General features: G+C 40.2%; 1 protein-coding gene across 2 annotated transcripts in view; it reads right to left on the minus strand.

Moving 5' to 3' along the window:
• Positions 1–787: 787 nt before the first annotated feature.
• PXYLP1 (2-phosphoxylose phosphatase 1) overlaps positions 788–18,541 on the minus strand; it is a 60,549-nt gene continuing 42,795 nt past the window's right edge. For both annotated transcript variants that reach the window (XM_081910491.1, XM_081910490.1), the window contains 3 exons: positions 17,426–17,552; positions 3,600–3,739; positions 788–2,567 (listed from right to left, as the gene is read on the minus strand). In XM_081910491.1, coding sequence (XP_081766617.1) covers positions 1,636–2,567; positions 3,600–3,739; positions 17,426–17,552 — 1,199 coding nt within the window. In that variant the 3' untranslated portion in view covers positions 788–1,635. The remainder of the gene's footprint in view (positions 2,568–3,599; positions 3,740–17,425; positions 17,553–18,541) is intronic.

Genomic DNA, 18,541 nt, shown 5'->3' on the forward strand with positions numbered 1-18,541 from the left:
TTGAAGAGCACAAACAGAAATATTGGCTTTTAGGAACCACATCAAAGATTTTTTTCAAAACTTTATTTATAGAACATTCAAATGCATTGTTTTCAAAAGGGGGCTGAAATGCCAATAAAGTCAGAACACAAATTACAGCTCCTTTTAATTGCTACCACCATTTCAATACAAATTACACTAAAGTCTGGTTTTAGGGTGTGTTAAAAACTCTTGACATTACAAAACTCAGCATTCCAATAGTAACAAAATGCTTTTCCAAGCTGTCTAAAAATCCGATGTAAGGAATCTAAAATTTGAGTTAATATGCATTATTAATTTATCCAGTAAAATTATTTATAATAGATTTCTGAATCTTTGTACTACGCCCAAAGTAAAGTGTTGAAAAACAGCTTTTGGCATCCCTTTACAAAGAAGGTTAAAAAAAAAAATCTAGTACACTATAGTACAATCACCAGACAGTAAAAAACAAGACTGAGCTTATAAAATGTCTTCCTAGTCTATAAAAGTACTAAATGGACTACAAAATTAAGCATTAAGTCAAGTTCTTGTTTGGCTACATGCAGCCATTACAACATACGGCTATAACACATTGCTTCTTATCACAGCACAAATGATCTGAACAACATAAACAGTTCCTAAAGAATGTATCCGAAGCCCGATTTAAAGTTTTCACTTCTTGTGTATGAATCCTTTCTAGCATCTGACACAACTTGTACTTTGTGTTTGAAGTACACATAAAGTGCTAAAAGTGCAAAGAACGGAACTTTTCATCTACCCCAGGGGCTGCTTTGTATATCATATGATAGCTCCTTACCTAAAGAAAACCCAAACATTTCTATGTGCTGGGGGTTCCACAAGGAGGCTGATTTTATATATAAATGGCTTCCTGTGTGGATTGCCTGTACAGGTGATTTCAAAAAAAAAAAGTATTTCTGACAATGCTAATGCCTCCTAGGAAGTCATCTATGCTGATGTAGATTCGCATGTGTAACCAAACACAACAAGAAGCCATGTCAAACATGGCAGCCTCTACCATAAAGTAACAATCTTTACAGCATCTACTTCATGTATGAAGTAGTCCCTGTATAGTAGCTAGAAGTGATGTGTTCAAGAAAACACATCAGAAGCATTTGCAGAAGCATTTGAATCCATGCACCTTTTTTAAAAAAAACACCCCCAAAAAACAAAAAACAAAGCCTGCCTATAATACACTTTTGCCCTAAGGAAAAAATGATTCCTACTTTAGCTAGATCATATGAATGGATTCATAGAATGAAGGATACTTTCAATTATGACAAGTATGGTTTGTGTTTACTGTGGCAACTTTTACAGTGGAACAACAAGGAACCAGAATGCACTCATTCAGTTCTTCAAGCAATATCCATTTTACAGCAGCTAAGAGACAAATCAAGTTGGAGCACAAAAGAACATAGGCGCTGTGCTGCTAAGGCTGACAAACATTATGAATTGATGACATTTTAAATCAATCTAGAATGCATTTTTTGGGGGGAAACGACAAAACCACTTCAAGCTATATTCATTTGCACTTAGGCACACTAGGATTTGACAGTGTCAAGCTGCCTTGGAGACAATTTTTTTGACAATACAAAATGTAACATTTTACCCCTCCCTTGTTTAGAATGGCCTCCTGTGACATGCATCATAGTAATTGGTGCTATTAAAAGGTGAAAACATGTCTTGTTTAACAAAACGAACAAATTTCTCTAAGGGGCACATCAGTTTGGTGTAATGTTTGTTATAATCCCGGCAGAATGAAGTCTGGAATGTGACATCAACACCGTTATAAAGGATGCGGATAAAATGTTCTTTGTATTTCTTTCCATCTTTCCACAGCTCAAAGACTAGTCTGGCTGCAAATCTCGGGAACCTGGCCTCAGTGATGCCTAAGGCACTCAGAACAGGGGACAAGGTGACATCATGAGCGGAATAAAGGACAAATAGTTCTTCTCTCTTGCCTTCTGCAATGCGCTGCATACGATTGGCTGTCTGGTTAAGGATAGGATGAGTGGCCAGTAGCGCATACAAGTAGTAATATTTCTTCTCCTGCCTCTCTTTCTCATCTTCAAGTTGATGCGTCTTGATTGTTTTAAAGTGCTCAAGGTTAATGCAGCCATTCTTGGTACATGGGAAGCTGACATTATGGCAAAAATGACACAGCATAGAATCTACAGGGTTAGAAGCCCTCAACTGCCTTGTGGGTATGCCGACAATCTTTGCCATTTCTGCATACGTTTTCTCCAAGTGTATGTTTTTCACCCGTAGGCTGTACTGACGCCGTTGTTCCTCCTCTAGGTAATGGTTTCTTATCGGGCAATCGCAGCTTCCAGAACAAAAAATTGTGCTCCACTGGTGCCTAAAGTTAATTTTCTTCCAATCAAATTCCGGCAAGAAGGAATATAGTAGTGCCAGCCCACTCTGTAGTGTTCGACTCTTTCCAGTTGTCTCCAAATACAAATGTTTACTTGTCCAGTCACTTGGTATCAAGTTATGCTTCTTTATATAAATATTCCGCAGTAGTTGTCCATTTCGCAGGTGCTGTACAATCCCTTCAAAAAAGAAAAAGAAGGTGGTAAGCATTCTTCTATGAAATAATTTGAGAGTCATATTGGGAAGACTGTGCCTCGAATTGCAAACGCCTCAGGTTACAAACTCCGCTAATCTGGAAGAGTTACCTTGAGTTGAGAACTTTGCCCCAGGATGAGAACAGAAATCGTGTGCCAGTGGCGGAGTGGCAGCAAGTGGCCCCATTAGCGAAAGTACGCCTCTAGTTAAGAACAGCTTCAGGTTAAGAACGGACCTCCAGGATGAATTAAGTTCATAACTAGAGGTACAACTGCACTGTTAGAGAAATTGTGTGGTATCCAGCAGTTTCCTGGGTATAGGGCAGCTCATGCAACCCACCTTTTTCTTCCCCTCTGAAGTATCAGTCAAAAATCCTCTCAAGAGGGTCAAAGGTTGACCCTTTTGGGAGCTGTGTCACATGGGCTGTGATGTGAGGGGGAAATCATCTTAAATGGAACAGAACGATCTTGCTCCAGTGGCAGCTACAATGGCACAAAATCTCTCTGTCCAATTTCAGAAGAATCTTCCCTTCCATGTGACATAGCTCCAAACGTTCACCAAACTTTGGTGACCCCCCACCCCCGAGAAGGTTTTGGGGGTACATGCGGCTGCACAGGAAGGAGTATAAAAATACTGAGTGCCTGAGCTGCCTTCTGCTCATGCAGTCACTTCATACAATCCATGTGAAAGGGTAATGGCTGGGGTGGGCAGATCATGCTAAGAATATAAAAAAGGATTAAATTTTCAAAAATGTTAGTTGCACAAGTCTTAAATGGTTGTACAGGCAAGAAGAAAATATGATAATTTTCTCTTTAAAAAAAAAACAACAACCCATAAACAATTGGGATATTGCTACTACAACCATGGTATCCTTTAGAAAGTACCAGCAATGTCCCCTGGAAAAATCATTTTTGAACCCTTAACAAACGCCTAGGAAGTTCCAATTAAGAACCAAAGAGCCTCTTGACATGCTGGTTTCTTTTGGACATGGAAATAAAACAGCTGTAGAAAATTACCTGTCTGTGTAAGCTCTCCCATTTCACACAGTGAATGGCTGGGGTAACGAGGCATGCTGCTCAGAGTGCCATCCATTTGGGTTTCTGATCCTTTAGACATATGGCTAATAAAAGCTTCAAGCTGAGGATGGGAAGGTTTCCTAAAGGAGATAAACCAAACAAAAACTCTTAAACGCATGAAGAAGCTGTAAAGATTGAAGTGCTCTAATTATGTCAAGTCACACCATTTCATTAGGAAGGCATACCTACTGCTGGGGGGGGGGGGAGAGGGAACGACAAAACTCTGCTCTTAAAAGAAATGAAATATGCAGCCATGCAGATGGGTGTTAAGGCCTGAAAAAAACCAGCATGTGATGGGAGGAAGAGGGAAGAAATGCAACAGCTAAAAATACATAAGAAAACCTCCAAAGAAGTTGTGCTGCTGTAACCCAGGATGCACTATTTCAGAGCTACTATTTTGCTGTCAGGACAATGTTAGCTTTCTATATGATCTCCGTGAAATGACCTACTATCTTCATAAAAGAGAAAAACATTGTATCGGGTGTGTGGAGTGGTAGGCAATGAATGGTTCAGTACCAATTTCTGGGGATTTATTTTGTTAAAAGAGAGGTGGGAAATTGCTGTGATGAACACGTTTGTACAGTACATGGTTTCATCCCATGAAAATGTCAAATAAGAAATAAGCAGAAAAAGTCTAGCTTGGAACAAGAAGAGCAGGAGATCCATGCTTCCTCTAAATCAATATTAATATTGCTGCATGCAAGTTAGGCTGCTTTTTCACCTTCTTATATCATAGTATTTATTTCATTACAAATCACTTCTCATGAGCCATCCCAAAACAATATACAAAATGATAAAACCAAAAGCAAATATAAAGTTACATATCTGAATACAGTTAAAGCAACTGCATATATAAAAACTGCATATATAAAAACTATAAGAACATTAAAAAACCAATTACAGATATACAATTTAAAACAGCAGCAGCACATACATAAAATCAGTTCAAATACAATACAGGTAGCCATAGGCTATTTGATGCTGTAAAGTCCTTTTGAAACAGTAGTATATTTTACATGGTGCTTTGAGTCTCTAGATAGTTAAAAATAATAATATGCATAAATCTGAATGTACAGCGGACGTTCAGGTCACGATTTGGTGCTTCTGTGCATGTGCAAAGTGCGATTTAACACTTCTGAGGATGCACAAGTTCCGGTATTTCCGGGTTCGGCGTGGTGCGCAACCCTTAATCATGCAACCCGAAGCGTCTGTATCCTGAGGTATGACTGTATTTAAATCTAGTTAACTTAAATTCATAAGCCAGTTTCCAAGTATCAGTACATGCCAATTTAAAAACCTAGCACAGGAAATCAATTTAAAGAAACTGGCTACCATTCAGAAAACTACAAAAAAAAAAAATCAAATCAGAATGAAACACAGCTGGGTGCTTCTTTTCATTTTCACTTCAAGCAGCCACCCACTAAACTGCCAAACTACATTTTAATCCAGGAGTGACATGGTAACAGTGTGCTTTTGCACAAACCAGAGGACAGCAACTCAGTGGAGTGAAAATTAGACCAAAGCCACCAAGCAGTTTTCATTAACAGATCTGCTCTTATATGCTTCTTTCCCATTACTGACAGACAGGTTTGCTCTTACCACTGCACAGCCTAGACACCTTGATTAATATCATAAATGCACGTGGCATTTTGCAAAGCTGAAGCAGCCAGCTGCCCCTTGCTAAAAGGATCCCATGAAATCACAGTGCAAATCAGTTACTAGCATCAGGGCTGGTCTCAACCTTTCCAACAAGACTTTCGTATATAAGGGGGAAAGACGATGACAATTTCATTACATTACTTTGAAGGAGGGGGTTGTTCTGTTGTGTGTTTTAAAGTAGCTACATTTATTTGTTTGCATCCTAGGATCCCACTTCAAGAGTGAAAGGCTCTTCCGCTTATGTCCAAGATAGGCAGCTATTCCTACATCTGAAGTCTTGTCTCGGAGGCACAGGGAGTGCAGATGGAGGAGATGGCTTTCTCTGCCACTTCCTACCTGTGCAGGCAGAAGTGTGCTCTGCTCATGCAATGTGATCAAGCCACAGTTAAAAATCAGAGAAGAGACTGAGTTGTTTTTACTCTTTAACTGCCTGAGAGTTATGCTGCCACCATAGGAATCTCTTACATCCAGGCAACTCTGAAGAGCTCTTAAATTATGCAGTGGTGAGTTAAGAGTGGTCCGATATGATATGATACGATACGATCATCTTTATTGTCATTGTCCCATACAGAAAGAATCTACATCAGACATTCAAAAACCAATAAGCCTGCTATCCCAACTATCCCAGCTTGGTTAGCCCTCCAAAAACTCTGATACCACATAATTAAATACAATATACTCCCATAGAGACTACCTTACACTGCGTTTAAAACCAAAATCACATTTGATTAGAAACTGTTTCTCAGGCAGCTACTCCTAGTCTTTATAACCCTGTACCTTCTTCCAGAAGGCAGAAGCTGAAAGACATCACTGTCCTGCATCTAATGGCATTTACTTTCTTGGTCAAAGCCGTGTTGCCTCTCCTGCTGCTCATTCCCAGCATGAAACCTTTTCTTAGAGGAGGATACCAATTATAGAAAGAGTCAAGCTGAGAGATGTACAGCTTCTTGAACACAAAATAAAATAATCTCCCCTATAGTTTAGACATACCTTTCATCAGTCTTTCCTACTAATACTTTTTGGATTACAATAGCAACCTATTACTTTTGGTTAATGTCCTAATGTGAGACTATATAACACAAAGTTCCTGAAGCTCAATACAGTGCATTCTCTACAAAGATTTTACTCCATTCACTGTATTGACATTTGCACTATTGTAGGTTTCTTTTTTTAAAAAAAGAATTTTATATATATATAAAATAATGTTGTGAGTTTTTAAATGTGCATTAGGCAATACAGGTGGTTTTTTAAAAAGAAATAGAATGTTAACGTAACATCCATTCTGTGTCTGAACAAGTGCTCAAAAGAAATTAAATGGTCAATTAAATGGCAACTCTTTGCTACATTATACCAGACTTTTAAAACTAACTTAAACCACAAGGGGGTGCCATGCTATCACTTCAATATAAGCACACCTTACCCTTACTTTTTTTACTTTCCCTATCTGGAAAGAAGATAGGGATTGCGTAAAATGAAGGGTGTTTTTTACACGTGCCCACAAATGCATATATAGTAAGCAATAACCTAATTCTGTCATGCTTCATGTTAGCTAACTGCAAAACAAACATCATATTTACCAACAAAAGTTCTGTAACAATCAACCAGGTCCCAGCTACAAGGGAAAAGCTATGGTGAAGTCTTCATGAAATGGTTCATAAACTCCAGCCAAAGCTAGTGAAAACAAGGGAATGCTATGTGTTTTCTCTGTCCTAATTGTCTCTCCATAAAACTAAGAGGCAGAAGATAAGGAAAATCAATGCATGATTGAATCATACACTAAGCAAGGTAAACTAATTTACTACTTAGAAACAACCTCTCTAACAATAATATTTTCATAACTAACCAGTATTCTTACTTGCATGATAGATGGGGTGGACCACTTCCCCCTCTGTGGTTTCAAGACAAATACAACATGCCATATTTCACCGTATACTGATCGCCACTGTATAATAGTCGCGCACCCCTTTTTCAGACCCCGAAATTGGTCCCAGAGAAATAGGCCTGCATAATAGTTGCAATGATAATTCTGAGACGAATTGGGGGTCTGCAGGGGGAACTTCTGGTGACTAGGGCCAGAGTTTGGGCCCCCATTGGCTTGGCCCCAAGAGGAAGTAGCTGTAGAGGCATGGCAAGGTGTCGCTGCTGCCACCTTGGGTCGTGCAGAGGCAAGGAGGCAGCTTGGAAGTGCTGTTGACTCTCACCACACGCTCCAGACTCGAGGCAAGACAAAGTCAGACCCAGATGGCTGCTGCCACCGCTCGCCTTAGATTTCCTTGGGGACACCCCAGCCACCCCAGGGGAAGCAGTGGTGAGCAACCACCTCCACTGCCGTCCCATAATTCACCGCATAATGGTCACATGCACACCGTTTTTGGAAAGGAAAATTCAGCACAGAAAATGTGACCATTACGTGGTGAGATATGGTAGATGTTTGTTTGTGAAGTAAAAAAAAAACAACCCACAAATATATGAAGGTTTTCTAAAAGCAGAGTTAGTATAAACACAAGTTTACCTACGGCCTGACCTGTCCATTCAGAAGAATAATCAAAACCATCTGGAGAATAAACCAAAAAAAAGGTTAATATTTCAACTGGTTAGTTACATCTTTGTGTCCTTGTGAACCTCATTTCATAGATTTCTTTGAACACATGTGTAGGAAAATAGCAGGCAGATACTGTCTGAAGGCTTTCAACTGGACAAAATATCCATTATGATGAATGGGGAATGTATGTTTGAGCATGAGACATGTAGTTTGATGCATCTTCCTTTTACTGTTAGTCACCTTGAGTGATATTCCATCGGAAAGGCGGAATATAAACATCCTTAATAAATAATAATAATAATAATAAACAGTGCTGCCAGTGAATTGAAGGAAGACCTAACACTTCATCCATCAATAATATTAGAATATAGAAATCAACTGACTTATGTCACTTTGGTTTCTCACGCTATAGAAAAATCTTTGGATTTCAGTTTCCATTTTTATCTTTCATTTTAAATGAGAATAATCATCCTAGGCATGATATGATTGTTTGGACTCCACAGTACTTTCCCTTGTTTAGAAAAAAATCCCCTAGATCTTGTAGACACTCTAATATTACTCACAAACATTTACGAGGGAGGAAAAACAAGTTATTTCTCTTCTAGGAGAAAAGTGCCAAATGCCAGAGAACCCGAAAATAAGAATATGGCACATTGTTAATAGTGTTTGAATGAATGACAATAGTATTCAAGCTAATGTGAGGCTATGAAAGCAGAATCAAGGCTGCAATTTTGAATGGAGAAGTAATTTTGATCAGGGGTGATGCTTGACTCTTTTTTACTCATAATTCCTTAAACTTATTTTCTTAGCAAAAAGATCCATGGGGTGTTCTTAAAAGTATTTGGGTTCAATATGTCTTCTTAAGGGGACTCTTTCCTCCATACCCTCTTTCATTTATTGCATACGTACATTGCCATTTAGTCCAGCATCCTGGCAAACCAGAAGCCCATGAGAAGCAGAAAAGCAGGATCTGAGGGCAACAGCACTGTCCATTCAGAGGCATACTGTCCCTGTACAGTGGAGGTGGAAAATAGCCTTCATGGCTAGTAGCTACTGATAGATTTAGCCCTCCCTGACTTGGTCTAATCCTCTCCTAAAGCCACCTAAGTTCTTACGGGAAGGAATTCCAGTTTAACTATGGGCTGGCTGACGAAGTACTTGCTTTCTGCCTGTCCTGAAACATTCAAGTTCACTAGATGTCCACAAGTTCTGGTGGGAGAAGGAGAAGGAGAAGGAGAAGAATCATCTATCCATTTTCTTCACGCCATATGTAATTTTATACATCTCTATCATGTCTCCATTTAACCCTTTTCTCTAAATTCAAAAGCCCCAAGCGTGTAGCCTTTCCTCCCAGGGGTGTTGCTTCATCCCCTTGATCGTTTTGGATGTCCTTTTCTAAACCTTTCTAGCTCTACAATATCCTTTTTGAGGTGAGGCAACCAAAACTGTACACAGTATTCCAAGTGTGGTTACAATGAATATTTGTATAATGGCATTATGATATTGATGGGTTTATTTTCAATTCGTTTGTAAATTACCTCTAACCAGACTGATGATGATGATGATAATGATAATGATAATAATTTATTACTTATGCCCCGCCCATTTGGCCGGGCTTCCCCAGCCACTCTGGGCAGCTTCTAACAGAATATTAAAAACACAATAAAACATAAAACATTAAAAACTTCCCTAAAAAGGATTGACCTTTTTCACAGCTGCTGCTGCTGCTGGGTTGACATCATTATGAAGCTACTGTATCCACAACAATCCCATGGTCTCATTCCTGATCAGTCAACGGCCGTTCAGACTCCATGATCATATATATGAAATTAAGACTTGTTTGCCCTAATGTGCATCAAGTTACACTTTAATGTAAGTTGTATTTGCTAATTTACTGCCCATTCACTCAGTCTGTAGAGATTCTTCTGGAGCTCTTTATGGTCTCTTCTCATTTTGAGCACCTCACTGCGCACCCCAACATTAAATTGATTATGAACAACTTAAAAAGTACAGACCCCCTTCACAGACTTCATTTTTTACACTCTTCCACTGCAAGAACTGTCCAGTTTTTCCTGCTCTCTGCTTCTTAACCAATTACTAATCCACAAGAGGACTTCTCATTTTATTCCATTACTGCTAAGGTTACTCAGGAGTCTTTTGGCACACAATAGATGTGCATATACTCCCTTCACCACTTGTCTCAAATTGGGCTTCTGTATCTATATTTGTATGCCGTGCCACAAATTAATTTAGCAGATACTCTGCAGATGGTGGCATTTACGAGAAACTGGGGGAATCTGTATTTTGAAATCTCAACGTTTTTAGCAATAGAAAACTTCCTTGTTGCATGCCAGTCTAATAGTGCACCATCAAACAATGCAAGCTAGTCTCTAGGAGCCATACAGGAAGCTTCCTACATAGAAGTCTCCCACTGTGATAATTCGCAAGAGAAGGGATGGAAAAAAGAAGTGGCAAAGAGATTTTGAAAAAGTATTTCAGATGCTGCTAGGCCAATTACCTTTCCCTATGCTTTTTTTTTTTAAAAAAAAAAATCAGATTAGCAATCTTGCTGTTGAATTGGCCAATTTACAGATACTACAGGAGATGGAGTATCCAGGCAACAATGTGAAGGTTGCTGGGGCTGAGCGGAACACAAATAAATTAGTCTGTGTAGTTTGAAAGCTTAAGCCTCCAGAGAGATTCTTAAAAATTAATTTCCATAAAAACAAGGAAATAATAAAAATGCAAGAGATTAATTACACTACTTGGCCCTTTTTAATACCTTGGGGGTGTAACAATGCTTAACTTGATGCTTTCATGTGTCCAAAAATAAAATTTAAAAATCTTATCAACAAATTTTTAGCATGTTGAAGTGAATCATCGAAAAGTCTATAACTCTAACCGTGGCTAGAATCCAATTTATGCCTTTGTACACATGGAATAGCTTTTGATCCAGCACAAATGCCATAAAAATAAGAGAGAGGGAGGCAATTTCCCCTTCCGCTGACATCTTGCAGCCTGCTCTGAGGATCTCCTAAGTCTCTCAGGCTAATTTATCAGGGCTGTTGGGGCTAAAGGGGGAAGACAGCCAAGAAAAATAGCATCTGCCCCCCTTTTGTTTGCAGACCCCACCCATGGCTCAAAGATTATTCAATGAGTGCAAAGGCACAAACTGAAATCCATCCCATATTTTTACTAGTTGAACTAATTTTCTTTTTCATTTATAGCACTTCCAAGGTATTGAAGAAAACCCTCCAACAGAATGTTCTGCCAATCAGAGGATATTCTGAAATGCATATTGAGTACAAAAGTTTGACATCAACAAGCAGACCTCCCATTTTAAGCTCCCTTGACACAACAGCTGCTGATCAAGAGATTAAAGGGGAAAGAAACACATGGCGTTAGCTTTTGCCTGGTGGAACTCTAACAGCTCAAGAAGTTTGCTTACAGGAGTTGCTGGGAGGACATCAGACAAAAAGGACCCTGCTAGAATAATCTGTACACTATATACATGAGCACCTCTGAATGACATCCACGGAATGAAAACTTACCTGACTAGGTTTCAAAAAAATGTTAGTTTTGCCATTGTTGTTGTTATAGCCATTGAAGTATCAGATAACAGAGCTTGTATTTGCCTCTTTTAACTGGTATATACATTTCTTTTCTTTTTGCCATTTCATTACTATCAACTATAAAACTAGATATGGGACGTGGGTCGCGCTGTGGATAAAACCTCAGTGCCTAGGGCTTGCCGGTCGTATGGTCGGCGGTTCAAATGCCAGCGGCGGGGTGAGCTCCCGTCTTTCGGTCCCAGCTCCTGCCCACCTAGCAGTTCGAAAGCACCCCTAAGTGCAAGTAGATAAATAGGTACCGCTTTATAGCGGGAAGGTAAACGGCGTTTCCGTGTGCTGCGCTGGTACTGGCTCGCCAGAGCAGCTTCGTCACGCTGGCCACATGACCCGGGAGTGTCTTCGGACAGCGCTGGTTCCTGGCCTCTTAAGTGAGATGAGCGCACAACGCTAGAGTCGGACACGACTGGCCCGTACGGGCAGGGACACCTTTATAAAACTAGATAGGGACGTGGGTGGCGCTGTGGTCTAAACCACTGAGCCTCTTGGGCTTGCCAATCAGAAGGTCGGCGGTTTGAATCCCTGCGACGGGGTGAGCTCTTGTTGCTCAGTCCCTACTCCTGCAAACCTAGCAGTTTGAAAGCACGTCAAAGTGAAAGTAGATAAATAGGTATTGCTCTGTTGGGAAGGTAAACAAACAGCGGCTTAGTCATGCTGGCTACATGACCTGGAAAAACTGTCTGCGGACAAACACCAGCTCCCTCGGCCTGTAAAGCACGATGAGTGCTGCAACCCCAGAGTCGTCTGTGGCTGAACTATCAGGGGTCCTTTACCTTTTTTTTATAAAACTAGATGGTGGCATTCTGAACAGATTTTAAACAAGCAGCATATCTTTCACATCTGAAATTAATATAAAGGCGAAGTATGATGTATCTAAATGCTAACACACACACACACAAATAGAAAGCTAATTATTCTGGTGAACAGCTACAAAAACAAGTTTTCTCTGTGGAAATCTACCTTGATTTGAAAATGTTAATTGAAATTTGACAGGAAAAATCCCCAGGGACTTGGTCTATTTTCTTACATTCATTCTTCACTATTTATATACCACACTTCTTAATTCACAAAGCCCAAGCAGGACCCCTTAAGCTATCCTGCATATCCATTAGAAGTCCATAGGGCTGCAGCATAATCTGCGTAATTAATGAACTCCATCTGTGGAATACTAAATGGAATGGAGAATGGGGTGGAATACAAATGGGATACTTAACGCAAGACAAAGTCCAAAGAGCTTAAACAAATACAAATTATAATGAAAAAATAACTGATTTTAAACAGCTGTCAGTATGAAGTTACGTGTGGCAGTTCTACCATTGTTTTAATTCTCACTACAAACAACTGTACTTTCACAGAAGTCACTATGTCATTATTAAGAACTTTCTTTGCTACACTACAAGCCTAACTTAGAAAGTTCCTAAAATAGCCCTGCAATTATTTAGGGATAGCTCTTGCTCAATTTGCCTCCACAGCTGCTGATCCCCTCATCTCCTCTCCCAACGTCACACAATGAAGTTCATCTCCCTCTCTTCTAGCTTTAGATAAGCCCTTTAACAAGGCTTTTTTTAGCCGTAACTCACCAGAACTGTGTTCCGCCACCTCTTTGGTGTGTTTTGGCAGCCTTTTGTGGCATACTGGCAGCTGTGTGCATGTGTCGGAGGTTGTGGGGCAGTGCATTTCTCCCTCCTCCCAAAAAAAAGGTTTTGCTCCCCCTGAAAAAATTTCCTGTCAGTCAAAATACCTCTTTTTTCTAGAAAAAAGCAAAAGAACCATGTGTGCAGCCAGCATGTAGGCACATTGCAGAAATTTGGAGCTAATATGAATGGCTCCCCAAGAAGCATGTTCTGTTCATGGCAGGTGCAATCTGCAACCTGAATGCTTGCCCAGTAACAACTTCCATGGAAATAGTTGTGTTCAACTCTTGCAGCAAAAAATAGTAAAAACATTTGGTGCATCTTAAAGTCTAACTAATTTATTATTGGTTTGATGGACCAGAGTCTAATTCATTTGATGCATGCTATCCTATGGTTGCTAGGTATATCACTGTTTTACACATTTATCGAAAATAAAAAGACTATGCCTCAGTGGAAGTACAATTCAAAAGAATGGATGTATATGGTTACCAGTCACCCTATTTCAGCAAGGGGGCAGGCACAGAGTGCCTCTATGGGGGTTCTATCCAATCATGTTTCAGAAGCCACATTAAACAATTATTAAAATTCCATATGGATGAGCATTTGAGAGTCCACCAAGTTTCTCTGCTTGGTGAAAAGAAGTTGTAATGGTTCTAGGGGTTGCTCGTGCGTAAGTTGTCGCCACACCTGGCTGGGTTACCTGGGTGAACCCTTTCTGTCCGGACAGCCACCCATCCGTGGCTGTCTCATTCGCTGGCAGAATCCGTCAGTGGGTGTTTCTTGAACTTCTTCCAGCAAAGAAGTTCTTTGACGCCGAGTCTCCTCCTACTCTCCCTGCACAGAAATCTTCTGCGCAGGCAGGGTGTGGGCAGCGGAGGAACCGTGCTCTCCCCGCTGGTCTCCAGCGAGGAGTCCTGGAGCCCCCTCACCGATTCCCCTATCTGCCCCCCTTCTCCACTGGTGCTACGCTGGTTTCAGATGGGCTGCCTCTCTCCCTACTGGGACCCTCTCCGGCATCCCTCTGGAGCCTTCCCTCCGCCTCTGGCTCCGATGGCAGTTCCCTGACAGAAGTCAACACAGCGCCTTGCATCCGTGTTCAAGGAATGCCAGGAATGAATTAGTTTAACATATCAAAAGTCACACATATCACACTATTCTCTTCTCAGAAAATGTTATGGTTGTTCCCGAGTGATTGGTGAGAACAACTAAATCAGGAGATCTGAATAAATTTTGATGAAGTAACTCAATGGATATAATAAAAAACTGACCTTCCAAATTCAATGTATGGTGGGCCTCTCTACAGTGTGATCTGCTGATTTTAATTACAACTAAGTTTTATACAGCTTCTAAGGGTTGTTGTTTTTTTAAAAAAAAAGGTTTCTACCCCTGTCACATGCACTTGACAACTCTGCAAAATATTTTCTTTAATGCTATACAGCAAGACATTTTAGAGCCGAGACTGATAAACCCTGTAGGCTTTTCAAATGGCTTTGAATTATCTCTCTTCAATTAATGTTTCATTCCCTAGAGTAAGTTCATTAAAAAATCCTATCACTGCAATTAGCACATTACTAACTGCTTATCCTATTATAGAATTTAATTGCTTACTGTGGCCAGTACACTTTGGTAACACCAAGTAGGTTCAACCTGTTTCAGGATTCTACAGTTTTGTTTGTGAAAATGTGTATACCGCAATACGCTGCTGGTTGTTTCTCTCCCTCCTCCAAATTCAATTATATGCAATTTTACAGATATTTAACACTTACATAAAAAGATTGTGTTACATTCCTCACCTTTGCATAATGGTATACATTTAACACAAACCAGGATTGGTCTTAACTATTATCTTTATAATAATGATACAACTTCATTCAACATATTACTTGTCCTCCTTTAGCAATTCTAGTTAATCTTTAAGCATGTATTCTGACCCTTTCTGTAGCATCAAAAATGAACTTTTGTTTTCTAGCTGGCTATCTTGACAAAACCATCAGATAAGTAAACTAGACTCCCATCTGTGATGCCAATAAGCAATTTATAACAGGAATGTGTCATTTACGGTATTTTAACAACTCTGAATGCAGTTTATTAACACTGAATCCATAGTCAACATACTTGCATTCATTTCATAAGGATCTCACTATTGTTGAAGGAGACCACAAAGTGTTCAAAAACGGGGGGGGGGGGGCACTATTCTCAAACTGAGCTGACACTACAGCTAACATTACAAAAAGATAACTGACAAACAGAATATATCAAACTGTTTTAAGACTGTGAGCGGATGAATGAAGAGACAGGGAGATTCTGTGGTTCTGTGGTTCTCCTTGCCTCAAAACACCCTGACGTAGAAGGAGAAAAAAGCTTATGATGAGTTTGATTGCATTACAGCCCATTATCTAGCCTACGATGTGGCAATGATAGAGATGGGAAAAGCATTTTTTCCTCCTCGATCATTTTCCAGAGGACCATATCTGAGTGCTGCAGGGCTAATTACCATCTGGCCAAGGTAGAACTCAGTTGCTAGCTTTTACACATTTGCAGGACACTCTGAGGGTGTAACACCCTTGTAGTTAACGTACAGCATCATTGGGTCCCATCTTTCTAGATGGCTTTCAGTTATTGGAACCTGAGAATACAGATGGGGTTGGCACTTGGTCAATTCCAGCTGACCACTGACCAGCATGGAAAATATGTCCAGCTCAGAAGGGCTGTGGATGAAGAATTCTGCCCAAGCAGCTTAATGGACTGGACGAGGGTTAATAAACTGACATTCAACCCAGACAAAACAAAGATACTCTTGATGAGCGTTGGTCAACCTGGCTCTGGAAGGAGTTACATTCTTCCCAAAGGATCGGGTTCACAGGGTGCTTATTGATGTGACACTGCCTTAAGAGGCTCATGTGGCCTCTGTGGCTCAAAGCACCTTTTTATCAACTCCAGTTGATAAACTAGCGTTACTATACATCAATAGAGATAGCTCAGTTGCAGTTACAGGTGCTCTGGTAACTCCCAGAGGTAAATTTAGGATATTGCAATGTGGGCTGCCTTTAACAATGGTCTAAAACTGTTGATCTGAAACAAGGACTGTGTGTTTATATCATATTATGGCAGGGCTTTATATGCAATACTGGCTTCCAGCCTGGGTCTCATTTAAAGTGCTGATTTTAATCTTTAAATCGCTTAATAGCTTGGGACTAGGTTAGCTAAATGGGTGGTGCTGTGGGTTAAACCAGTGTGCCGCTTGGGCTTGCCAATCAAAAGGTTGGTGGTTCGAATCCCCGCAACAGGATGAGCTCCCATTCTTCGATCCCAGTTCCTGCCAACCTAGCAGTTTGAAAGCAGGCCAAAAAAAGTGCAAGTAGATAAATAGGTATTGCTATCGCTCTAGCAGGAAGGTAAACGGTGTTTCCGTGCGCTGCTCTGGTTTCGCCAGAAGCGGCTTAGTCATGCTGGCCACATGACCTGGAAAAATTGTCTGCGGAAGCAGACAAACGCCGGCTCCCTCGGCCTGTGAAGCGAGATGAGTGCCGCAACCCCAGAGTCATTCGCGGCTGGACTTAATTGTCAGGGGTCCCTTTACCTTTACCTAGAGACCACCTTATTCTGAATATGCCTAGTGCATTCCGTAAGATCATCATCAGAGGCAAAGTTCCACATGTCCCTAGCAAACAAGGTGAGAAGATGGAGAGGGCCTTCTCAGTAGTGGAATGGCTTCCAAAGAAGCTCACTAGGTGTCTTCCTTTTGAAAGTCTTTTATTTACTCAGACCTTTTAAACAACTTGTATTATAAAACAGAAGTAGAACAAAACAAGTTCTGTGGGGTCTTAGTAATTGAGGTGCATTTATTTTATAATCTGAGCTGCTAACTGATTTTATTTTCCTTTGCTCTAAAGGAGAGCTTTTAATGCTGCATTTTATTGTCTTTATTGCCTTTAAATTATTGTATTTTAATGTAGTTTAGTATTTTTTGTTGTCTGAGTCGACCAGAGAGTTTAAACTGGCACAAAAACAAATTCAGTAAATAAAATAAGGTTCCATTATTTATCTTCACTTTCATCATGCCTTGAACCTTTAGAAATCTTTATGCAAGAGATGGAAACAGAGGAGAGTAGAAAATAACTGGTATTTTGTGTGAACATATAGACTAGGTACTACAGATAGAAAGGATTCTTTTAAAGTATGTACGTCTCTACTTGAGCATGTGGAAATCCAATACAGAATGTCCATGGACTATTTATGGGTACTTGCATTCTACTGAACAAATAAAGCCTAGAGAGAAATGGTAAAATCCAAAACTTTTACCTGTTGGGCACTAATGTACAATCAATGTCTGGCCTTTTCGTTTTGGGAATGGCATAAAGAGGATATCGGTCCCCATGGCGAATCAGCACATGAACAGAATTCAGTTTAAAATAGTGAGGTGCATGACCTATAAAAGAAACATTAAAACTGATTTAAAACAACAACAATCAGTTTTAGAAGTCTAGAATTCACCAAGTTCATATGTTCAGCTAGGCAATAAAGGAAAAAAACACATAAGCTGATCTTTACAAGTAAAAAATTAAACAGAACATAAACACACACAAAAGCAAACATCCAACAGCAACAAAGATGCATTATTCTAATATGCTATAAACTGTTAAAAGAAGACAAGAACAGGGAGGGGGAATACTAAAATAGGAAAAGGATTATCAGATATACCGTATATACTCGAGTATAAGCCACCCTTTTCAGCACATGTTTTATGCTGGGGGGAAAAACCTCAGCTTATACTCAAGTGAGGGTCCCTGTCAGCGGCTGGTGGTGGTGGAGAAATGAGCAGCCCAAAAGCAGCCCTTTTGGGCTCCTTGTTCTTCCTCCGCCGCTGCCGCCACCAGCCTCTGCCTCTCGGCAGCACCCTAGGTAGGCAGGGGGACAGGAGGGGCTGGGGGGAGGAGAGAAGCCCCCTCTGCCGTGTGCGCATGCACGCGTATACACACACTCGAGCCCACTAGGTGGTTTGTGGTGTGGTGAACCGGCTTATACTCAAGTCAGTAAGCTTTCCCAGTTTTTTGTGGTAAAATTAGGTGCCTCGGCTTATATTCGGGTTGGCTTTTACTCGAGTATATGCAGTAATTGTCTATTTGGAATTCCAAAAGATTATTTAAACATTCCAAAAGATTATTTAAATGTTCCAGTTCTTCAAATTTATTTATCAATCCATCCTCATTTGTCTCTCACAAACGAAATGTTGTTCAGTTTTGCAAGATGCCAGAGTTTAATGTGTCAGTTACATAAATGAGGAGTTTCTTCTCTTCCTCAATATTTTGTACAAGTTACAGTGCAATCCTATATATGCATACTCAGAAGTAAATGCCACTGAATTTAACGGAGCTTCCTATCTGACTCAGCACAACTAAGAGGGCCTCCTCAGATTAT

This window comes from Podarcis melisellensis (genome assembly GCF_964234715.1).
Source record: "Podarcis melisellensis genome assembly, chromosome: 5".
In the NCBI taxonomy this organism is placed as follows: domain Eukaryota; kingdom Metazoa; phylum Chordata; class Lepidosauria; order Squamata; family Lacertidae; genus Podarcis; species Podarcis melisellensis.